Source organism: Syngnathus floridae, chromosome 18 (assembly GCF_059516105.1).
Source record: "Syngnathus floridae isolate MCC-2025c chromosome 18, RoL_Sflo_1.0, whole genome shotgun sequence".
NCBI lineage: Eukaryota > Metazoa > Chordata > Actinopteri > Syngnathiformes > Syngnathidae > Syngnathus > Syngnathus floridae.
The window spans coordinates 9,283,676-9,307,562 of NC_142430.1; the positions used below are offsets into that span (position 1 = coordinate 9,283,676).

Genomic DNA, 23,887 nt, shown 5'->3' on the forward strand with positions numbered 1-23,887 from the left:
CGTCGTCGGATATGTTTTGACAATTACGTTTTAATATCGGCTAATTGTTTGTAAACATAGTCTTTACATAGGACTAAAATATAATAATAATATAATTCTGATGGGGGAAAATTATTTATAAATTTTCTGTCAGTGGTGAGACAATAATGCCTTTGCTAAAAATAAAGTGAGTAGTGCTCAAGGGTACAAGATAGAACTCACCGAGACCATATTTATTCAAGAGTTTATTTGTTTGATTAGCAGGACAGTATCGGCAAGCTTCATGTTAGACATTGTGGTGTTTTTTTTTTAAACTACATTTGTGTCTCACAATAGTTAATAGCTTCAAAACTAAACTACAGTACACAGGGTCGTTAGTTATTACGGTCATGTTTACCGTAGCTACAAATGGACATTGATCTCAAGCTATGTTTAAATTTGAGTAAAGAACCAGCATTAGGACTGAATCCTAAATTGGAAATGCATGCACAAGCTTCTTGTGTCTATTGAGTGTGTGGCGCCTTGAGAAAGCCTTAATGCAGATGTCGCACACAAACGGCTTTTGGCCTGAATGGAGCCGAGCGTGTGCATTCCGTAGACCAATTGAGATAAAGCCCTTCCCGCAAGTATCACATTTGAATGGTCGTTCGGTGGAGTGGTGCGTGAGGAAGTGTTTCTTCTGTTCAGTAGCAGTCAGGAAAGTCTTGTTACAACCATTTGCGTTGCATTTCAAAGGTCTCTCTCCCGTATGGAGCAACTTATGTCTGGCGATGGATGACACAGAAATGGACTTCCCGCAGTACGGACAAAGACAACGGCGGGTGCATTGGTCGATGTGTTTGCGCTTGTTGTGCTGGAGGAGCGCTCCTTTCTCTTTAAAATACGTCTGACACTCGGCACAGAAGTATTTCTTCTTGTCTTTCTCCTCACTATGGACAAAACGGTGGTGCCGGAGCAGGTTGGTCCTCTGCGAAAAGGTTTTCCCGCAGTCTCCGCAGAGGTAGGGTTTCTCCTTCGTGTGAACCCTCTGGTGCGAAACCAAATCGCAATCGTTTCGAAATCCCATGGCGCAAATATTGCACTTTAGCGGCAGATGACCAGCGTGCCTCCATTCGTGTCGGATCATGTACTCCAGCCTTGAGAATGTTTGCGAGCAGTGAATGCACTGAAAGGGTCTGCAAACCTTGTGGAAATGTTGATAATGTTTGCGCAGCGGCTTAAAAAGAACGAAGGTTGTCTCACAGCGAGTACACTGAAACTCCGTGTGGGAGGCCTTGTGCCTTTCTAATGTCGCTGCATCTTTTAGGACTTTCCTGCACACACTGCAGTAGAGTTCGTGATGAGTCTGCTTATGGGCTTCCAGCGAGAGGCTGAACTCAAAGGCCTTCTCGCAGCGGTCGCATTTATAAAGATCCTGCCCGGGCTCGGGATCGTCTCGCTGCTGAGCGTGATCGTAGCATCGTTTGACTAAATGAGTCTTCAGGGATGAGAGAAGCTTAAATTTGCTGTTGCAATGTGGGCAGGTATACTGGCCGTCCGGAAAGTGGCTTCTCACGTGGGCTCTCAGTTTGGTGCTCACTCGCTCATTGCAGATGAAGCACTTGACTTGGGACTTTGACTTGGGACTTTTGACTTGACGAGACTTTTTTGGAGGGACGCTCTTTTTGCTGGCCCGACGTTTCGGTGATGCCTTTTCCTTATTTGTCACGGGAGTGACCTCATGTGAAGATGAATGGACAGAGGCCACATCCAAGGCATCCTCACCCGAGTTGTTGAACCATGAACTTGGACTACTCAGAGAGCTCTCATTTGAATAGAAAGACCAGGAAGATTCTTCACTTCCAATATCCTTACTGTCAGAGCAATCGGGAGATGCTTCCATTGGACTGGAAACACATTCGTTAACCAGCATATCCTCTTCCGTTCTATTCCCCGTGGTTGCTTTTTTGCATGGAGAAGATGAAGGGGTCTCCTGCGGGGAATTACCTTTTACTGCAGCACACTTGAGAGCAGACATGATGTAGGTGCTGTCTGAGAAAATATCTGTAAAAACAGTTGTTTTTGCAAAGTTGTGGTCATAATTAATAAAAACTATGAATTAAAATGAAATGAAAAACCACTTGCCATTGGGTTCAAGTAGGCTGTGGCCCTTGTGATACTGAAGCAGATTTGTGAGCGCATCACAGCTACGCATTGTTTTCAAAGAGTCGCCCAGAACAGAGGACACCTCACTACATGTGGAAGCAACCTACATGGAAAAATACATGTGCTTGTGATTACAACTAATGGCTTTGTCATATATTCATGTTTTCGTGTTTGTACCTGTTGGAAAGTTTGCTCAGAAAGAAATTTCTCAAGTCTGCACAGAAAGAGCTCCACCAGGGACTTAAGAGCCTTGTCATATGATGGGCCAAACTCCTTGGGAAAAACCTCCTAAAAGAAAAACAACAGACAACACATGTTCAATTGGATTGGCATTTAACATCAGAAAGTCAGGGTGCCAGTTTTGATCTGAAAATATCCCGATTTTCTTCATTGGGAAGAATTAGCACTTACTGTAAAAAAGTGTTCCCTCTCAGCAGGATCATTCAGCAAGTGTTTTACAAAATCCACAAAACTTGAGCATGGGTTGTCATTTTCAGCAAAGCTCTGCAAAACATTGCGAAATCTCATGAGCAGCAGATAAGTCACAACTTGTAGAAGGTCTTCAAATGAGATGACCTTTTCCACTCCGGTCATGTTTTCTACCTTCATTCGATCCAGGTGCTGCTCTACATCATTGAAATGAGTCTTGCCTTCCAAATGACATAACTCTAGGACCATCTAAAACCAAAAATGAATTACAATTAATATATCAATTGTATTTACAGTTGTGTCCTAATTTGGAGTGACCAACTAACTTGTGCTCTGAGGCCCAGGATGATTTGTTTCCGCTGACAGTCGGTGATCATCTCTGGCACGACGTCTGTAACCATGCAAACAAAATCCTCCACCATCTCATAATCAGTCACAACTCGTTGATCGATGATCTGCCAGATTGCCGCAGAGACGAGTTTAACTGGGGACACCAGTAGGCGCAAAGCAGACAACGGAAGTTGGACACCTACATGAAATATGAAGAGGTCAATGAAACTTTCCCAAATTACCAAATGTTGCCAAAATAACTTGCACGTACGGATCGTTTTTATTGAATGCGCCTACCTGTATTCATTTCTATTTTCCAAACTGTAAATGCGCCCACTTTACCAAACTAATTTCCGCGGAGACTCGAGTGTCGGTTGACGTTCAAGCTTTCCGGTCCGATGGTATTTTGTGTCCGATATGGTTGTCACAGTATAAAGAGTCCGCTTCTTCCAAAACCACTTGCACAAAATTTACGGAAATAAAATCATTCTTAATTGAGTAACTTTTATGCGTGTTGACTTAATTATCAGAACTAGTGTTGTGTGCATGAGGTGGGATTGTCTTTTTCCGCAAGTGATTGGTTCTTTTTTTAGTTCATAACTTCAACCAGTAGGTGTCAGTAATGCGCATTGAAGCTGGTGCCACCCTGCCGTAAAACAAAACGAAGAAGACAATGACGTCAGGACATCTTTTCACCCTATTCTTAAACCAAAATTTCGTGTCACCAATTGTTTGCATTATGTCAGTGATTTTTCTTTCAGATGATTTTGATGTAGTGGGAAAATAAAATGACACGAATAACATAACTGCATGTGCAAATTTGAAAATCCCATTTGACCTCATCATCACTTCTCACAAAATTTGCATGCAGTTGTGATAGTAAGCACCACAAGACAAAGCGATTGTATCACCTTTATTTATGGTGGCATTGGCAACATGTTGAAAAAGCTGATAATTGAACATTTTTAATTGCCTGCGTGAACACCTAGAAAACAAAGCCAACTACAGCCGTATCTGTAGAGCATTAGTGTCATCTAAAAGTTACAATTATACACAACAGTGGGACAATTGTGACTTGTTCATTACAAAGATGATGAACATCTGCACCCACCAGAAATATACAAACCCTGCATTACTGTAATGTTTCCCGAACAGTTTAATGAGCACTCACAAATCAGTATAATGAATATGATGGGTGGAGAAAGCCACTTAAATATACTGTATTTTTTGAAAAAAATCACGTTTAAAAAACATGACTGTTTGCTGCTAAAAGTGATTACGATTTGATTTTTTTTCCCCACCAAGTTTGATGGATTCTTTCTCTCAAAATGCAAGTGACAGAAAAGCAATGTGCATTTATTGCGAACACATACCACCTCAAAAAGTGAATAGCCCACCATAACTGCTTCAGTATTGTACAAGGCCAAATGAAATTGCAAACCTCAAACATATCTTCAGATAAGTTTTTTTTTTGAACATAGAAAATGTTTCTCACTTTGTTGCCCTTCCTTTATACAAAGTAATAAAAAAACTTAATGCAAGATGCGTCAAACAGAGAGCCAATAAGCTTAGATCAAGCTTCTGCAGATGCTGGGTCAGTAGACAATGCTGACAGCTGCTCCTACTTGCTCTGTCTCAGGCATCTTACTCTATCTAGCCTAGAGGGAGTTGAAAAGGAGGGAGTGGTTGGTTGGTTGGTTGGTTGATTGATGGCAAGAGGGGAGTCCCAGCTATCCACTGCGTCGTCTCCTCCTCCTGGCCCGTCCGTCCCCCTCTTTCAGTCTTTTGGGCACTTAAGCAGGCAAACTAAGCTTCTTCCCTTTGAGAACTACAATGAGAGAAATTGTGACAGTCATTTGCAAAACATTTTTCTTAAAACAAAATCATATACTACATGATGTGCTCAGTGCATCATATCCACGGACAGATATGGAAAGGCAGCAGGACTTACCTTTCGTTACATACAAGTAGAAGAAGTCACAATAGAGGATGGTTTGCACCACCCCTGCAACAATGGCGATCATGTCGAAGAATCCCTCAAAGTAGAACCTCCATATCCAGTTGATGAGGTACAGGGCTCTGTAGAGTCCCAAGAAGAACAAGTAGTGGGTGGTGATGGTCTCAGCCTCGCCCGTTTTGCTGATCAAGAAGAGCTGCGGCAGGATGGCCACTGATTCCAAGTAGATGGAGAAAGTCCACAGGATCTGGAGCGCAACAGAGCAAAGGACTCAATGTTGGTGACATGAGAAGAATATAGATGTATTGGAGGTTAGCTCCATCATCTACTTTTCTGCCACAGTGTCAACAAATAGTGAGCCTGACCTCCAGCGGGGAGAAGTCGTGATTAACGAGAAACGCGAGGCCACCGACAGGAACGATGAGAAACTCCACTCGGAATGTATCATGGTTTCCGTCGTACGTCGCTTTGAACTTCATGTAGATCAGGTAGACGGTGGCATACGCACATCCGATATAGATGACCTGAAAGACAAACGGGCAGAAGTTGCTCCATGCAAATCTAGTCGAGAAAGTGGTGGACAAACAACGTGACAATTTTGCATGTCTGCAGGGCCTCACTTTCATGGTTGTGTTGTAGAGAGAGATGAAGGATGTGAGCAAGTCCAAGTAGCGAGTGGTGAAGACCAAGGCAAAAAGGATCTGACTCTTTCCGGAAATTCCTGCGAGGAGACAAAAACAAGCAGTTTCATAGACGCATCGGAACAATCCTTTTAGGTTGATGTCAAGTCGATGCGTGTCATCTGTTAAGACTGAAGGGTGGTGTTTGATGCCACGTCAGACAGAGACCACACCACCAAAACCAAGTTACCTTTCTTGCCAAAATAAAATGAAGATAAATCGGAAAAAGCACCAGTAATCGTTCTGAGATCAACTGGACTTTGATCCCTTGAACCTAAAGTTAGCTTTCCGCTGCACTAACAAAGCTGCATAGCAAGCATCTAGTAACCAAACCACGAAGCTCCTCTTAGGTTCCTTGCATACCAAATGAAGCTAGAATTAATTTAGCCGCTATTGCGCTGCAAAATGTGACAACCGTTCATTAATGTACGACATGACACACCTGTGAATTAGCAGGCTAGCTACAACTAACTGACAATACGACTACAGATGTGTACGATGGAACTTCACATGTCCTAAACATATTGACACTATATATATATATAAGTGCGAGTGCTAAAGGTTGCTCGTGTTGCGACTTACCGGCACAGGAACGGCTTTTCCATATTTTTAGTAGCAAGATGATGATGGCTGCTAGGTGGGACAGATCGCCGGTTAGCCTGAAGATATTCATGTTTCAGCAGACGTGAAGGGACTAAATACTGCGCAGTGATCCAAAAAGAGTCTCAGATGACCTCAAATGTGGGCCCTTATCGCTTTTGGGTGAAAATAACAGGATAAAGTGTTTGGAGCCCGCTAAGATTGGGGGAAAATGGCGAGTGATGCGCGACGTGGCTCGGGGGCGTGACGAAAACTATAATAGCCAATAGGAAATCGGATCCGCTTCTGGTTTCGACCAATAGAAAGAGCACTTTACGCCGTTGTCATAATTTATGTTCACTCACGTTGCGTTTATGCGGAAAAACACTCGGAATTTCTTAATTCGGCGCTAACACGTAAAGTCAAGCAAAACGTAATTTCCTTGCATGCGTTTCTCTAACGTGCAACAATTTGTGTCTGTCAATACTGTTGCGATTGAAATAAAAAGCATACTGGGGGAAAAAAAGCCCAAATATGGCATCTTTCAGCTGTTAAATGTAATCATATTCTTTATTTAGGAACTCACTGCATTAGAATACAAATATTGCTTGTATCAGGATTCACTAAGCAATATAACTTGAACACTCAGACATGTCTAAACCGTTGGCAACAAAATTGAAACTACGCAAAAAGGGTAGATCATTTTAATGGCTACAGTAATTTTCTAACACAAGTAACAGCTTATCAGTGGAATCCTCTTCCACTCCTCCATTATAAAACCACAGAGCTAGTGGATGTTTATTTCCAGCTTAATTTCAACCTGTACATAATGAGGTACTGAAATTGACTGCACAACACTGATTTCAATATTTGTGCTATTCAGAACAGGTTTTGTTAAAAAAATAAAATGGGTCTCATTTGAGGGCACCTTAATCTACCACTATCATGTATGCAAGTATAAAAATGGATTAATTAGTCATTGAAATCATGTAAATGAATGTGCATTTAGATTGGATTTTTCACATTGACGTGGAAAGGTAAACAATTTACTTTCTACTTCCCACATAAAAACGTAATACAGTACAATACAGCGATGTGTACCATCCCTAAACAGCTCAAGCTAAGGGAAAAAAGTCACCTTTTCTTACAACTGATGAGGTATCACTGTCACAAAAGTTTTTTTTTTACATCAATTTGACTTGAAAGCCATTCATTTTGGCAAAATAGGTGCACCCTCACACCTAGCTCCGTTCTTCATTGAACAAACTCTTCAGTCACATTCGACGCCTTCAAAACAAAAACTGCATCGTCGAGAACATAGTATTTGTTGTACATGTCCCCTTCACAGAGATATGGCAATCGGGTCACAGTCTCTACCTCAAATCCCGACTTTTGGAAGACGTCATGTGACAGACTGGTTACTTGCTCCTCCCATGTCTTTCCTTGTATGATGAGGTGTTCTTGGGGACGCTGCCATCTCCCACCTATCAAGAAATCACACAGAATTGGTGACCCAAAAATACTTTCAAATAAACCACCATTCAGAAGACGGTGCAAAAATTGTATTCTGTAAAAGGACAAACCGATTCGGACAAAATGTACTGGTGTGAACTGACCAACTTCTATGTAAGGCTGGAAGGGAAGAACAGCAGCCAGAATGAGGCGTCCGGTGTGGGGAACGAGCGATCGCCTGATGTCCTGCAGGAGATGTAGAGGATCCTCGCAGCGGTCCAACAGGTTCAGACAACTGATGACATCATACTGAAGGCCGCTCCGCTGCCACTCGTCGATACCCATCAACCTGTGGATGAAGCGACAAATACAAATAAGAATGGTCAACAGCAAGTTTGCTAAACATATTTTGATGCCGATTTAAAAAAAAAAACGTTTGCAACCAATAATGGAGGGGTGGAGAGTGAATCGGTGGAGGACTATTGATTGTATAAAAACAAACCTCCAAATCCTTACATGAAATTCCTCCTTTGCAGATGCCATTTCATCGGTGGCGAGACCTCAGTAACATAAATTTCCCTGAAATGGCCTCTCATAATTTCTGTGACAGCCCCATCACCAGCTCCGAGGTCCAGAAGTTTGTCTGCCTTCCAATCTGGGCCGATCTTTAGGAGTTTCTGAAATTGCTCCACGGAAAACACAAACATAGATCCACGCCCCAGAAACCTAAGCAGGAGAGCGCACGGGTAAAAAAAAAAAGTGGATTCCGTATGAAAATGGAGACAGCTGTGTTTCCACGAATGGACTCACCCATTAATGGAGGTGCGTGAAACCATAGGGGTAAGGACACTTGATACAAACGAGTGATAAAGTTGTGTGAACAACCAGTTTGACTTCTCAATGCTTTGCTTGAGGAATGCCTTGGTGCCTGAATCTAGATGACTCTGAACAAACAGAGGTCGGAGAGACTCTCCAAGCAGATCGGGGCAGCATCTGTACCACTGCAACAAAAGAAAACAACATTTTGTGAAACCTTCAGGACTTTGCAGGAAAATCAATGACAGAACTGGGGAAGGGTCTGAGCAAAACAACGCTCATCCAACTTGCCACCAATTGTATAGTCAGTCATTAAACCTGTGCGAGTGATGACGTGTTGTCATCCTACCTCCTGTGTCTCCATGGATGTTCCTTCCCCTTCGTTCATCATGTTCACTAAAAGTGAGCGTGCCAGTGAACCTCTCGCGTACTTAGCCGTCATCTTGAGGGAGTGCAGAAAGACGACGTAACCCAGCACCCACGCCACAAAAATCAATGTCCTCAGCTGTAGATGACACATAATGGACAACAACTGTGTGAGCAAGCGGACAGTTGACCCATAGACGCAGTCAGGTAGAAGTCAACGAACTCACTGGACCGGGGAGACCAGCGAGATGTTAACATTGAAGACGCAAGAAGATAAACGGGTCAAGGGGCAGTAATCGATCGTAAATCCACACGCCAGGACAATTCGCGTCCAAAACAAGCAAGCAAGCAAACAAACTCGAGGGTGCGGTGGATTTAAAAACGCCGGGAAGTGTTCATCCGTCAGCTTTGGCCGGTGGCAAACCCACGTAAGCCTCTGCTCTGCCCTGCCCAGAAGGAAAACAAATATTTCCGCCTATGACACTTCCGGTGTAACCACTAAACATGTCCGGGTTTGCTGGAAAGTATCCGGCTATAATATTAACAACAATAAAAATCACACACGAACATTACAGAAAACCTCAATACTCAGTTGATTGTTAAATCAAGATGTAAAATAATAAAATACAATAATAAAATAACACACAAATGGGGCAAAAGTACTCACACAAAGTTCAGAATGCTCATTATATAAAGAATTCATGATTTCAATTATTTCCAGAAAACAAAGTCTTGTGAAATACTTGGTGAGAGGCTTTTATTAGCTGCAACAATACATTTCAGAAATACATTGTACCATTACTCAAGAATATTTTCCGTCCTTTAACATCCAAGCCTTCATTGACCACATCACAGGTCTCAGAAATCATGTTAGCAGTTGCTTGCAGGGGGACCAGATTGAAGAGCAATACTTTTGCATCCAACAGCACACTCATTACTTTCCCCCCTGCAAAAGTACCGCAAACACCAAACTTTCTTTCTGTCCTACATTATCCAGGAGAGAAAAAGATTTTGCCATGAATAATTAGCTGAACTCCCCCTTCTCACCTCTTAAGACAACACGTGGACGTGGTTCACTGTAGTCTTACGTCATTATGAGTTGGGGTGAGCTCTGTAACAACCTCACAGTCAAAGTCAAAAAAGTTTTTAAATGATAACAGTTTCATCAAAACATTGCACTATTTGGATATAATACTGCCAGAGTTCAAATTGAGTGCGACTTTCTGTGAAATGTCATTGATTTATCTGATTATCACTATCATACCCTGTTTCATATGAAAATACGTCCGTACAATTGCGAGATAAAAAAAAGATGACTTGCTTATCCGCCAATTTCATAGCTCACTTCCAATGTCGAAATTCTCCACAATATAATCAAGGACATTTCCGTTCATCTGCTCAGAGCACATATATTTTACCCCGTGGGGTAAGACAGCAGTTTGGGGGAGAGAGTTCATTTGTACTTCAATTCAATGTTATTTTTAAAAATATTATATAATGTTAAATAATGGTCAATATAGCAAAATGGCACAAAATGTAAACGCGTATTGTGCAAAACTGACTTGGGATAATCCCTAAATTAAACAAAGCTAAACGTACTGTTGCATACACTAACAAAGATATTTATGGGTGGGAGACCAGAATGCAAGTACGGAATGCGTTTCAACCCTCCCTTGCCATGACTCTTGGCTCAGCCAGTGAGCTGTGAATGATACCAGTGATGGAGTCCACTCCCTCTCCTTCCAAAAACGTGTGGTGGTCGCCTTCAATGACGTGAACTGACACCTTGCCGTCACATACCTGAAAACAAATCAGAGTAGAATACAGTAGGGCTGTTACTAGAGAATAGTTTGGGATTCAATTATTCTTTGTATTATTATTGTTTACTAATGCTCTCACCTCGCTGAGCTTGTAGTCAGCTCCCAAGGCTTGTCCGTATTCGCTGCTGGTTTTGGCGCGCAGTAGCAAGACGTTGCCGCTGTATTTGGTCGTAGGGACGTAACGGTCGGCTGCCTTCAACTTGCAGTAAAAGGTGGAGGCTGCAAAGTTCAGCAAGTCCCGGCTTAAGTTCTTGCGGCTGGATGTGATGACGTCCACCGCCGCGTTGACACGAGCCTCCAAGTCCGGCAGCGGGAGAAGCGTGTCCAGGAGCTGGTGGGTGACGACAACATTTTTAATCCGCCCTTTGTCATTCTTTGATAAAGCCACAGATGCTCGCCAAGACGTTCTTTACCTTGCTGTACTCCGTGTCCGTAAACTGCTGGATGAAGGCACACAAGGCTTCAGTTTCAGCCTCGGATTCTTTGTCTGGTGTTAGCTTGGCCCTGTATCTCTAAAAAGCAAATCTTTTGTTCAATGTCATTTCCCACTTAAATATCTCTTGCCATCGTCCATAGCGGACAAAAATGCCTACACACAATAATTCTCTAACCTGTGTATAGGCTGCCACGTACGAGTGTGATCCGTCAAAGAGGAAGAGGTTCTCCACGGACTGTTTCTGGTTCTGCAGCTGGGTGCACATTTCAAACGCCACGCAGGCACCAAATGAGTAGCCGGCGATTCGGTAAAGCCCGTCTGGCTGAACGCGTCTAATGCAATCCACGTAGTAGGCTGCTAGGGACTGGATACTGTCCAGTGGAGCATCTGAGGAGAGAAGACATTTTTTGGGGGTTAGTCTTATCATAAAATAACAAAACATTTGCTCAAAAGAGCATCATTGACAATACCTTTGGTGCACTGCAAGCCATAGCAAGGCACGCTAAGCTTGGAGGCGAGCGTCTTGAAAGCAGCAACGGAGCCCTCGATCGGGTGAACCAGGAACAGCGGCCTTTCCTGGCTCTGCACGTCATTGAGCGATGTCACCGTGGGGCCGTCCGGGTTGACGAGTAGCTCTGTCAGATTAGACTCGGACATGGTTCGAATGACGTCCTTTTTCGCTGGAGAAAATTGAATTCAATGAATCAAACCAAACTTTCTAGAACAGTATTCAGAGAGATGCAAATATGATGCAAGGCGGTACCATTTGAGCCATCTGGTTTCTTATTGGACAGTTCACGCAACTTGTTGATGGTAAGCTGCCGGATCTCTCTCATAGCCATAACCATGTCATAGTCACGCTCAAGAGTCTGGCGAACCTCCACACCCATCAACGAGTCCAGGCCCAAGTCAGCCAATGAGGTGTCGGCGTTCAGGCTGTTGACATCCCGCACGCCTAAGGAAGAGGTACATCGCGTTGATCACGCCAAACCTAAAAATACGATGCTTACTAAAACAACATCTCATATCATCACATTTTACCCAGAATGTGAGCTACGGCATCCACCAAGTCCCTCTGGCTTCCTGCCTCGCTTTTCGTCACGGTCCGCTCGGCCAGCACAAAGCTCGACATCACGGGGCTCCGTTGGCACAGGAAGTGGTCGAGCGCATCCAGGCAAGAGGCGATCCTCTGCGGCAGGGTGCCACCAATCACGGCATCGTTGCCACCCATCGTCTCCAGCACCACACCCACGTCCCCGACGGCCCCCCATTGGACCGCCAGTCCCGGAAGGCCATCGTGACGCCGCTTCTCACACACGCGTTCCATGGCCGAGTTAGCGTAGCCGTAATTACTTTGGCCGGCGTTGCCGCGACCGCAGCTGACCGATGAGAAGGCAACAAAGTAAGCCAGTTCTGGACAGGATTTTCTTGTGACTCTAGAGAGGGAGTTCAAGTGTGTCAGTAACCTTCCTTCAAGACAAATTTAAGGTACGCGTGCTTGTCTTACTTGTCAAGGTTCACGGTGCCATTGTATTTAGGTTTGTTGACGTCAATGAACAGCTGGGGAGTCAGATTCTCCAACAAGCCATCTTTCAAAACCTGCAGACACGAGAAAAATGAATTCACTACAAACATAGGTTTCAACTAGAACTCAAATTGGTGCTTTCTCGACTTAAGGAAGCATCATTCAAACCAAACGAAGAGTATATTACCATGGCAAGCTGGAAGACCCCACCGACTGGACCCAGCCCGCAGGCCTCAGCGATGAGCTTTTCCGCTCCCTCAAGAGTGCTGACGTCGCTAGTGGACACCAGCACCTCCACATTCTGACTTTGCCATTCGCTCACGCGCTTTGCCTGGTAACCTTTTAAGTAAGTTTCAAGTCAGTCATCTCTTACAAATTGTAGTGTGTTCTCATTAGACCTTTACCATTCCTGATTCCAGATCTGGACGTCAGCACCAGTTTGCGGGCTCCTTTTTCAGTCAGCCACTGAGCGAGCTCGAGGCCAAAGCCTCCGAGCCCCCCGGTGATGATGTAGGAGTGCGATGCCAGGCAGTAGGTACGCCGGAGGGCTGGGATCCTTAAAGGTGTTGCCGTCTCCTCGTGACACACCTGTGTGAGAAACAAGTCAAAGGATACGTCAGTGATATAATAATAGTAATTGTTTGATGTCATAAAGTTGACTAACCTGCAGAAGGACCTTGCCAATGTGTTTGCCCTGGGCCATGTATCGAAACGCCTCCTCTACTCGGTCCCTCTCGAACACGGTGGTCTTTAGAGGCTGGACGACCCGTCCCGAAATGCCCTCCTGGAGCAGCTGCGACACCTCTTCCCACTCACGATTGCCCTCTTCAAAGAGAGCATCCAGCAAGATGCCGTGGAATGCCACATTCTTCAAGAACAGCGCCATACCTGGAGGAATGAACATTTCAACAAAACCGAACGAACAGTCTGCCCTGCTCTGCCATCACGTGGATTAAGCCCGGCTTCTTACTCACCGAGAGGAGAATTGTTAGAAAGGTCGTATTTGCCAATCTCCAGGAATCGTCCATGTCGGGCAAGACAGCGAATACTAGCTTGCAGCTTCTCCTCAGCCAGAGAGTTCAGGACCACATCCACACCTAAGTAATATTAGATACACATTGCACGGTATTGTCATGAAAAATCAAGAAATCTGAGTTTAATTTCCTAATTACGGCTGTATCACAGACAATTTACGACACAAACCTTTGCCCTGGGTGTGGAGAAGGACGTGCTGTTCAAAAGATGCATCTCTGGAATTCGCAAAGGAGCTTGCCGAGAGCTGGGGAAACTTCTGCTGCAGGTATGCACGCTTCTCCGCTGAGCCTGCAACCGTGAATAAATGAATAACCCAATCATTTTTTGAAAGATTGATTTGCCAATCAGTTCCAATAATAAAAGCAACTCACCAACTGTTGTGAAGACTTTGCAGTTCTTGCTGAGGGCAATAGCAATGGCGGCCTGCCCAACACCCCCTGATCCCGAGTGGATGAGAACACTTTCTCCAGGGCGCAGCCTGCCACGAACCAGTAGAGAGTAGTAGGCTGTGGCGTAGACCACTGGCACGGAGGCAGCCTGCTCCAGAGTCCTGCGTGTGTCAAAACAGAAATCAAGTAGTCATCGTAAACAACCTCAACGACCAGGCAATTAGGTGGAAATGCCTACGACGGATACTAACCAGCCAGAAGGGACATCCCAGAGGAATCTTTTATCAGCATCCACACACGTTGCCAAGCCTTTAGCAGGTAAAAGTCCCATCACGCGTCGACCATCTGGATCACGGCCAGAAAACTCCATACCCAGCATGCACTGCTGCAATGCCAAGTCCCCTGCACCACGAGGAAATTCAATATCATTGCTCTTAGAAACAAGACCAAGAATTTTCCATTGAGGTATTACCTGGAATAGCATCTGGTGGCAGCTTGCCGGTGGCGAGCATTATGTCTCTGAAGTTGAGCGAGCTGTAATAGACGCGGCACAGCTGCACATTGGGGTCACGCGGTACAAAATGGCGGAGCGGCGAGGCAATCCAGCTTAATGACGAAAGGTCTCCCCGCGTCAATACGTTGACATAGGCGTGCTCGGTCAGCTCTTCGTTTCCATCTAAAAAGACAAAGTCATGGTATAGGTCTAATTAATCAAGAATAATCACTTCAAAATAAAATTACACAAGAGTGTTTCATTGAATATCTAAACAGTCAGGAACATCTTTTACCAAGCATTATGAGTTGGTGTCTAAATACGCCCCAGTGGCCGTCTCTGAATACGTTCATGACCAGGTCCCCCTTGAGCACCGCCTGCATTGATGAATCATCAACCCGGAGCGTCGGCGCTTCTGATGAGCTGTTTAGATTGGACACAAATGCGCACCTGGGAAACAAACATTGACAATGAATAAAAAAAGTTGAATGATGACAAAGATGCATTCGGCTTGTGCCGTACCGTATTCGGGGGCCGCCTGGTTCCTGCCGCAGACAGTTGACCATTCCCACAATGCCACAGTGGGGCTGAGACGCCGTCAACCACACAGGAGAATCCGAGGGCTCCGCAAGAGTAGCCTGTTCCAAGAGCAACAAAGACATTTTTAGCAAAAGAGCCACATTGAGGTTTGATAAACTAAAAAAAAAAAAAGGCGGGGAGCTCACCTTGAGCGTTTCCACCCATTTGTAGTCAGCCCCATCGACAGCAAGGATGTTTGCTTGTTTGGCAGGAGCCAGACAGCGACAGAGAAAGAGCACGGAGCCATAAAAGGACTTCCTGATGGCCACCGGGGTGAGCGAAGCTTCAGAGAACACTTTCTCCCACTCATCCTAGAGAAAAGGATGACAGAACTTGAAAAGACATGTTTAGCTGTCAGGAGAATTGTTTACTAGATCTTCTCCACTGACCTGTGTGAGCAGTCCTTGCTGATTGTTATCGTCGTTGACTCTGGAGAGGAAGCTTACCGTTTCCCCAAGAGTCTCTCCCTTAAGTAATGTGTGAAGGAGAACAAAGCCCCCTTGCCTGGCCCCAGAAGCTAGATTTGTCATCAGCATACGAGGTTCCACTCTTAGAGGGCCCCAGGCGTGGTTACACACCACCAGGTCGGCCCCTCCGACCGAACCGCCTGGAGCTGGGCCCAACAGAGGGTCCCACTGTGCTGATGTGACTGCAAGCTTCTCCAGGTCGCTCTCAAAGGGAGCCAGAAGATCCTTGTCGGCTGCCGTGGCGACATAGTCCACGCGTAACATGGGCTGGATATTGAGGAGCTCTACTACACGGGAGAAGAGCTGACCATCGTTGGATAGAGCCTGGCGACAGATACACAAACAAATGTATGACGTACATAATATTGCATTAGACCCTCCCCTATTTGCTGAGTTTCTTACTTCCAAGACTTTGATCTTGCCAGGCATGCTGTTTTCCAAGGCGGTGTCCACACAGTGTCTGAGAGCTGGGCCATCCAGAAGGCCCCGCAGTAGACTGTCCTGGAGCAGACACGCCCTTTGGTTTTGCACCGTATGCTCCAGCTCTGAACGAAGATTCCCATTCAGCTCCAGCTCACAGAGCATGTCGAGTAACCGCATCAAACCGGGCGCAGAGGAATCGGACGTGGGAATGGAGCTTTCCAACATCTCCTGTAGCCCTGGGATGCAGAGCTTCATCCCATGAGAAGACAACTTCTCCTGCAGTTTGTGGATTAAACCTAGATGGAGACAATGAGAGGCTGTTCAGCAAGTCAAAGGAGAATTATATTCTATTTAATTTCAGAACTATATCAATTCAGCACATTGGAACAAAAGTAAAACAAATGACATCACACAATACAATGACACATTTGAATGGAGATTGAGATCAGCACCTTTGCAATGCTTTAGCAGCTCCACAAGCTTCCCGTCTTTTGCCAGGCACTCCGTCTCCACATAGCGAACAAACGAAAACTCCTCCAGGGTTGGTGGGTTCTGTTGCTGCTGTCGACGTGGCGCCACAGTTGCATGAAGCCCGCTGATCTGGACTCCCCCGGCGGTGATTTTATCCAGGCAGCGGTTGACATTGACTGCCACAGCTAAGTCAGATGAAAGTATTTTGGATGCCATTAAGCCATATAACTCCAACTTTCCGTGTGAGAGTGGAACACATACCTAGTTTTCCATCAGCATACTCGCAGACCTTCTCCAGGTGGATAGCGGGATCGATGCATACCGAGCGAATCCTGGTTGGCAAACGGAGACTCCGGCCAGAAAGCCCAACGACAATCATCTGCAGCATGGTGTCCAGGAAGGTAACCCAGTTTCCTGTCCATTGCAACTTCCCATTGTCACCTGGAGAAGTAAGAACATTTGCAACAGGGGAATCCACATTTGAATTTGTTATAAATAACTGACCAGAATTGTTGGATTCCAAGATGCCCTGAAAAGTCTTGGCATAATCATAGCCACGCAGTCGCAGTTCCTTGTATATGTCATGTGTCAAAAGTTTCAGTTGGGGGTCCTTGTTGTCTTTGGAAGCTTCCTGCTTCAACTGACTGTGGAATGAATCCAAGGCTGCATCCTCCAGAACACTGACTTTTCCTGAAAATGGCCAAATAGTTGGAATTTAAGGCTTCAATTAAATCCATATTAATTGTGGGATTTTAAAATAAAATACAAAAAATATTATTGTAGCTTAACTTGTAATTCATTCTAAAAGTACCTACCACTGACAGCCAGGTTTCCATTCTCTGAAACTTCAAATTTGTTCGTGGCGGGCATGAAACGCACTTCTAACTGGACAAGACCTGTGAAGGACAAAAAGTCAAAACAATCCTTTTTATAATGGATTTTTATAGTGATTTGGGAAATCGCTCTTCCCGCTTCTACTGCTCACCAGTCTTTGGCAGAATTGTGGCCCGGTGGATGGTGACATCATCAAATGTCACAGGTGTTGTGTCCATGACAAGTCCCAGACTTCTCACTAAGGTACGCCAAGCCAGCACCAGGTAACCCGTGGCTGGGTAAAGGACCCGCCCATCGATGCAGTGCCCGATGAGATAATAATCGGGAGATTCCGGATTCATGTCTGTCGGTAAGACAATAGGTTAGTGGAAAAAAGTTTGACGGATTTTCCGGAGTACTGCACATACTGATGTTGTAGACGATGGCTGAATTTGATCCCGAGCCAGAGGAAAAATCCTCTGCCTTGGGGACATCCCATGTCTGAGAATGGTCCCAGTGCACCAAGGGAGAGATCATCGGGGTGCCAACTGGTACAGGGTATTTGACAGCTGAACACAGAGCGTTACCATCCGTGTTGATGCTAAAGAGACACACGTGAAATGGTCAGTCACAATGTTATCATTGGATGCAGGCGGCGTGAGATGTTTACTGACCCCTTCATGTAAAGTTTGCCGAGGTTTGAGAGAAAAAATTCCAGGTTATTGGGGTGACCTCTCTTCATGAGGGGAAGGGAAACGCATGATTGCTTCAGGCTACGCTTCAGGATGGCCTAAGGAAAGATGACAGATTTTTTTTTTTTTTTCAATCAAAATAAATATTGGAGATTCCGTCTTTTGTTTACTGCTTCAATGTTGTATTACAGAGTCTATTTTTGTAATCAAATGAAAAGAAATAAACACCTGCAGAAGAGCATGAGGCGCTATCTCCAACACAACAGCATTGTCAGGCACCAGGCTGAGGCCCTCTTGGAAGAGAACCGGGCTCACGAGGTTATTGACGTGATAGTCGGCTGAACTGTGAAGCGCCAGAGGTGTGTCCCATTCTGTCTGAGGGATGCTGGTGCTCACCCAACGGGCTGTGCGAAGCTTGGGATTCTTAATCACCTATACCCAAGAAAACCATTTCTATCACAATCATCATCATCCATAATTGTAAAGTACACTCAGAGTGTGAGAATACCTTCTTCAGGGCAGCTAAGAGGGTTGGCGCGATGGACGCCATGTAGTACGAGTGGAAAGCCACACCGGCGCTGCGCACCTCCTTTGCAAAAACTCCCTGCGCTTTGAGCTCGGTCACAAACTTGCTGACTGCCTCCTAATGAATAATAACCAAATGAGTTCAACCTGTTAAATCTAGATGGCGATTAGTATTGAACGATTCCTACAGCAATGACTTTTTGTATGTAAACATGTCTGACCTGAGGACCGGAGATGGTGACTGTGTCCTCGGCATTGTGGCAAGCTGGGACCACGCCCTTGGGACACTGAGCTATACACTCCTTCCATGTCAATCCTGAAACATCATCCATCCATTCATTTTCTGCAGCAGTTCTTCAAATTGTGATGCCATGACACTCCTCCCTCTTACCTACTGCAGCCATGCCCCCAGGAGGAAGATCAGCTTCCTTGATGCAACGTCCTCTCCAGTACGCAGCCAGGATGGCCTCCTCGTGGCTGAGGGAACCGTCAGCGTAGCCGCAAGCCAGCTCGCCGACAGAGTGGCCCACAATACCGTCCGGCTCGAGACCCATTTTAGCCAGCAGGTCGATTTGAGCAATCTGCAATCAGAACACAAGTTAAAACGCCATCATTAGAGTCTTAAAAAAAAAAAAAAACATTGTTGATCCTCTACCTGTATGGCAGCCAGACCAACAAAGGCATGAACGGTGTCTTCAAAAGTCGCCTCGTCGGCATCCATGAGAAGACGGGACACGACCAGGCCCGTTTCCTTCAAGGCCACGTCGGAGCGCATTATGGATTTTCGGAAGTCCGGCAGCTGCATCAGGCTGCGACCCATGCCGGCCCACTGCGTCCCCATACCTGTGATAAGAAAAACGTGTCAGTCCCGAATACGATTTCAAAGTGTTGTTTCTGTAAGCTCACCTGAGCATATGTACCAGAGGGGCCTGGGCGTGGCCTGCACCTGCTCGACTTCAGTGATGTCAGTCTGAGAGCCAATCAGCGTGTAGCCTCGATAGGGCATAGCAGCAGTGGGACCTCCAGACACTCCATTCAACAAAGACAGGAAGCTTTCATCGTGACTGCTTTCCTTAGCTTTTTGGAGCAGCGAGTTCACAGCGGCCTCTGTCCGGCCGCAAGCCTGAATCACTCGGGGGATTGTTCTGCTCGGTGCACAAACGTCACCCTGTGTCGGAGTGCTCCTTTCATTGGGGCGAAGGATCACATGGACATTTGAGCCCCCAAATCCAAAGGAGTTTATTCCTACGATGCCACCGCGGACAGGTATAGGTCGGTCGACAACTTGAACGCGACCGTCAGTGAGAGCAGGAATGTCAGTGTTGGGATTGTTGAAGTGGAGGTTAGGTGCCCACACTCCTTTCTCCAGAGACAGCAACACCTACACAGAAGATCAAGGATGTCTTTCGAGCATATGAATATGGCAAATGAATACAACCAAATCAAACAGCCAGCGCACCTTTGCCATGGCAGCCAGCCCAGATGCCGGTTCTGGATGGCCCATGTTGGACTTTGTGGAGCCAATAAGCAGTGGCTCTCGATTTGACTGGCAGAAGACATTGACGATACCGCCAACCTCCTGGGGGTCACCCACCTGCACGTTCAGAGGATAAACATAACGCGTGAGAACAGACCCAAATGTGAATTATAGGTTCAGGTATGATTTGGAAAATAATCAAATCAATAAAACAATGCACTGACCTTTGTTCCTGTGCCATGTGCTTCAATGTACTCGACCTGCTCTGATGTGATATTTGCCTCTTGATAGAGAGACTGAACTAGAATCCGCTGCATCTCGCCTGACGGAAACGTTACGCCTACAGGACAAAGGCAAATCAGCGAGACAACTCTTTTCACACACACAAGCACATTGTGAGCAGACTACTTGGCCATGCGGCTCAGAGGCACCGACCTCATTTCTGTCATTTAATGCTTTGTGAGATGTCCCTCAAATCATGGCTCACCCTGTTCTTTGTATCCATCCGTGTTGTTGCCGGCATTCAACACTGTGGCGTAAACTCTCCTCGCTGCCGAGCGCTTGGTCAGCAACACCACCACTGCTGCCTCCGAGCGACAATATCCATTACCTTGATGACAGAATAATAAAATCAATACATAGAATGCACATTGATTTAAACACACGGATCAAACTATTTTTACCTGAGGAATCAAAGGACTTGCAGGTACCATCGGGACTTAGCATGCCTAGTTTCATGAACTGCACCGAGGTGTTTGGCTTGAGTAGCAGGTTGACTCCCCCGACCAAGGCAGCGTCACAGTGGCCCAAGCGAATAGCTTGGAAGGCATTTTCCAAAGCTAGTAAACTGGAGGAGCAGGCTGTGTCTATGGCTGTGCTGGGGCCTGCAGAAAAAGGAAGCCCAAACACAAAAGGGTTCAAGTCAACTACCACAGACCCATACCACTATGAGTCGAGTCACCGATACCAAGACCTGATACCACTAGTAACCAGTATTCTTTTATAAATATTTATACAATTTACAAAAACAGTATGTATAATAATAATAATTTTAAACAAACAAAACAGTCATAAGCATTTGTAAAAGGCTTTAAAACGTCTTTTTAATGAAAAAAATAAAACTGTCTGCATCATGCCATGGGTGTACCGTTGAAATCAAAGAAGTAGGAGAGTCGGTTGGCAAACATGGCACGCTGGCAGCCCGTCATGCTGTAGCCAAGAAGCTCCTCTGGATCTCTGCTCAGCGCCTCGGCAGCCTCGGAACCACTCACCCCAATGTAGACGCCTGTTTTACTGCCGCGCATGTCAACCGGGTTCAGTCCTGGATGACAACGTAAGACTTATCAGCAATATCAATTTTGATTCAAATCCCATTATACATTCCAGCAAACCAATGTTATCATGCGTTTCGCTATTCCACCCAAAATGTTTGATTGCGAGCATCCTTACCTCCATCAACTATAGCCTCGTAAGCAACCTCCAGCATGAGCCGAAGCTGAGGGTCCATGGTGTTGGCCTGTTTGGGATGGACTCCAAAGAATGCCGCATCAAAACGGCTGATATCTTTCAGTTTACCGTTTCTCTTTGGGAGACCGTACAGGCCTGAAATACATGCCAGAATGGATTCATCACTGGATATAGGTCAATCGAGAAAAACAGAGTCAGCAAATATCCTTGAATGTACTCACCCGGTGTCCACCTGCGATCATCCTCTGTCACCATATCCACGCCATTAATGAGGTTCTCCCAGAACTCCTCCAGGTTGTCGGACTCGGGCAACCGGCCCGAGATACCCGCGATGACGACGTCATCCATGCTGGATTTCTGTGAACAAATGAGGGAAATGGCTCAAATAATATAAATCCAGCCATTGTGAATGACTTTCATCTTACCAATGAACAAATAGAACCCGACCAGAAAAGAAACGCATTGAATAGCGGCTGTGAAGATGGTTCAGTCGCAAAGCATGCGGAATTGTGTCGGCTTTGACTGGCAGCTTTGGAGATGAGGGTTCCTACAAAGCACGCATGAACAAGCAATTTCTCGGCAGACAATGTAGTCAATGTAGACTAGTGTACACACATCAGTGATGGAGTGTGTGTGTGTGTGTGTCTGTCTTGCTCTTTGTTCTTCCTTTCTGGGCCATGCCTTTATGTCAGCGGGTGCTCTCAACAGCCAATGGGCTCTCCTGAATTTAAAATAATTCAGCCATCATGCTTAGATGTTCAAACATAATACATAGAATTTATTTGACATTAAAAAGGAACCAAAATTCTCTGGAATCCAACGGTTAAAGAACAATGCTCTTCTTAATACGAGGATTTGGACGACAGTTATCTTGAACCTTTCCTGAAGGGATTTGGATTCCAGGATGCGCTTTCATTCGGATTAAAATGACACCTTCAGTCCCAGACGGAGCCTTAACTGACCCGGCTTGCACGTAAACAAGCTGGCCATGACATAGCAGAATGACTGATTGTCAAGCATATGTGCTCTATCATCTTCTGTGTTTTACCCAATGGGAATCATAACCACACCATATCTAAAGAATGCACACTATTCCATTATCACTCCTTTATCGCAACCATTTTCTTCTCCTATTGTATCGAGTATATTCCTAGATAAACAATGTGTTCTCAAACAAAGTAACAATGTTGACTAGCTTATGTCAAATTCCATTTCCCACGTCCCATCAGAGATGTCACGCTATGACTCAGGTTGCCTCTACGAAAGAATTCATTGAGGAAACTTCACCGATGATCTCAGCGAGCAGTTAAACAAGTTTTGACTTGTCATACAACCTGTTAGAGGAAACACATGCTTGCTCGCTCGTCCGCCTGCAATTGAGGAGGACAAACATGCTTTTTTCATCATTAATTCCTAATAAATGTGTTTTGAGCAATCATCATGGCCACTTGTCCAGTTTTACGTAATATGTCCAGAAATCATCATGTGTCATCTGAATGTGTTAATATGCCTGAATGCGTCACTAACAAGTGCATTCATTTGTGTTTAAGGAAAAATACACTTTGAGCTAGTGTCATTGTTGGCCATCAAATGTGTCCAATTAGTTTGGATGGCTTTGAAGTCTTTTGCACAAGCTATGATGGCCATGTGCCAGTCAGGCTCTTTATATTTTCATGCCCACCCTTCTACTTTTGGCACACACACAATTAATTCCTCAGTCTGCTTGAGAAAGTCTTTTCACCCTTGTGTTACTTCATTTTAGTTCACCCAGTTGCTACCAGCAACCATGAACTCCAGTCAATTGGCAAGCAGAGAAAATAGAAATACTCTGGCCAGTTTTTTTAGGGACTAACATTGAGGACACATCTATTACATAATATAGTGTATGTCACACTCCATGTATGACACACTTTGTGTTTAGAATCATAATTAATTCGTATGACGTATCGACATCCCATCACGAGGCTAGCTAACGCACATTTGAAATGGAGTCACGCTATAAAGATGTAATCCGCTAGCTCGAAGCAGTTAGCGTGCTTACCTGTGTCGTATTTGTTCCGCTTAAGTCAGGAGCAACAACCGCTTAGATGGGATGCAAAGGCGCTTGTGGGGCATGTGTTCCCTCGTTTATTCCGTTAGTTACTTTGCGATGGGCGGGGGCTATGTCGACTATCAACGAGGTGTTGGAAAGCAGCATCCGCACTTGAGCCTTTTTGCTTCTTCCCCTCTGATGAATTTAAATGTCTCACATTGAGCTTGGCCACGCCACATGGGCTGACTGCCTGAGCAATCCAATGAGAAAAGAGGCCGGGCTCTCGGATCCAGCCAGGACCGAGTCATTCATTCAACGCCCCTCGTAGTTTAGATGCATTAAAAAAAAAAAGACAAATAAAGAAACGGTTAGTGGAGTTCAAAGCGACCTTGCAAAGTCACTCCCTGCGTCTCCATGCAGTCCTTTGATTTGGAAGACTGTTAAGGACGCTTTGATAGCTTTAATAAATGAGTTGCTGGTATTTGCTGCGTGAATCAAAACAATTATTCC

At 45.2% G+C, this 23,887-nt stretch overlaps 4 protein-coding genes across 5 annotated transcripts; all 4 read right to left on the reverse strand.

The window, feature by feature from the left end:
• Positions 1–211: 211 nt before the first annotated feature.
• On the reverse strand, positions 212–3,430 carry LOC148382953 (uncharacterized). Its single transcript, XM_088360755.1, has 7 exons — positions 3,181–3,430; positions 2,880–3,082; positions 2,728–2,802; positions 2,536–2,628; positions 2,302–2,412; positions 2,104–2,227; positions 212–2,022 (listed from the first exon to the last, which is right to left on the reverse strand). Exons 1-7 carry the CDS (start codon positions 3,188–3,190, stop codon positions 449–451), a joined length of 2,190 nt encoding a protein of 729 aa, XP_088216881.1. The 5' UTR covers positions 3,191–3,430; the 3' UTR covers positions 212–448.
• Positions 3,431–3,781: 351 nt separating this feature from the next.
• Positions 3,782–6,372, reverse strand: LOC148382954 (ER lumen protein-retaining receptor 2). The gene is made up of 5 exons (XM_088360444.1): positions 6,103–6,372; positions 5,461–5,561; positions 5,206–5,364; positions 4,835–5,087; positions 3,782–4,711 (listed from the first exon to the last, which is right to left on the reverse strand). Exons 1-5 carry the CDS (start codon positions 6,191–6,193, stop codon positions 4,677–4,679), a joined length of 639 nt encoding a protein of 212 aa, XP_088216570.1. The 5' UTR covers positions 6,194–6,372; the 3' UTR covers positions 3,782–4,676.
• A 417-nt stretch (positions 6,373–6,789) lies between these two features.
• Positions 6,790–9,208, reverse strand: mettl9 (methyltransferase 9, His-X-His N1-histidine). Of its 2 annotated transcripts, XM_088360443.1 has the most exons (6): positions 8,961–9,208; positions 8,717–8,872; positions 8,362–8,552; positions 8,068–8,277; positions 7,716–7,900; positions 6,790–7,583 (listed from the first exon to the last, which is right to left on the reverse strand). In XM_088360443.1, the coding sequence occupies exons 2-6, from the start codon at positions 8,807–8,809 to the stop codon at positions 7,354–7,356; spliced, it is 909 nt and encodes a 302-aa protein (XP_088216569.1). In that variant the 5' UTR covers positions 8,810–8,872; positions 8,961–9,208; the 3' UTR covers positions 6,790–7,353. The 2 variants fall into 2 exon arrangements, with proteins under 2 accessions (XP_088216569.1, XP_088216568.1); XM_088360442.1 differs by lacking the exon at positions 8,961–9,208 and having other exon boundaries at positions 8,717–8,887.
• A 265-nt stretch (positions 9,209–9,473) lies between these two features.
• Positions 9,474–23,868, reverse strand: fasn (fatty acid synthase). Its single transcript, XM_088359622.1, has 42 exons — positions 23,387–23,868; positions 21,567–21,702; positions 21,328–21,480; positions 21,026–21,199; positions 20,562–20,762; positions 20,366–20,488; positions 20,103–20,218; positions 19,861–19,995; positions 19,308–19,782; positions 19,057–19,244; positions 18,793–18,982; positions 18,623–18,717; positions 18,385–18,519; positions 18,105–18,308; positions 17,859–17,974; positions 17,613–17,785; positions 17,357–17,548; positions 17,187–17,267; positions 16,876–17,061; positions 16,633–16,812; positions 16,353–16,556; positions 15,880–16,196; positions 15,400–15,801; positions 15,157–15,321; positions 14,954–15,069; positions 14,727–14,881; positions 14,411–14,614; positions 14,190–14,340; positions 13,921–14,099; positions 13,718–13,837; positions 13,489–13,611; positions 13,179–13,402; positions 12,919–13,102; positions 12,702–12,853; positions 12,497–12,588; positions 12,031–12,425; positions 11,753–11,944; positions 11,460–11,669; positions 11,165–11,376; positions 10,967–11,065; positions 10,633–10,884; positions 9,474–10,533 (listed from the first exon to the last, which is right to left on the reverse strand). Exons 2-42 carry the CDS (start codon positions 21,691–21,693, stop codon positions 10,396–10,398), a joined length of 7,530 nt encoding a protein of 2,509 aa, XP_088215748.1. The 5' UTR covers positions 21,694–21,702; positions 23,387–23,868; the 3' UTR covers positions 9,474–10,395.
• Between the last annotated feature and the right edge of the window lie 19 nt (positions 23,869–23,887).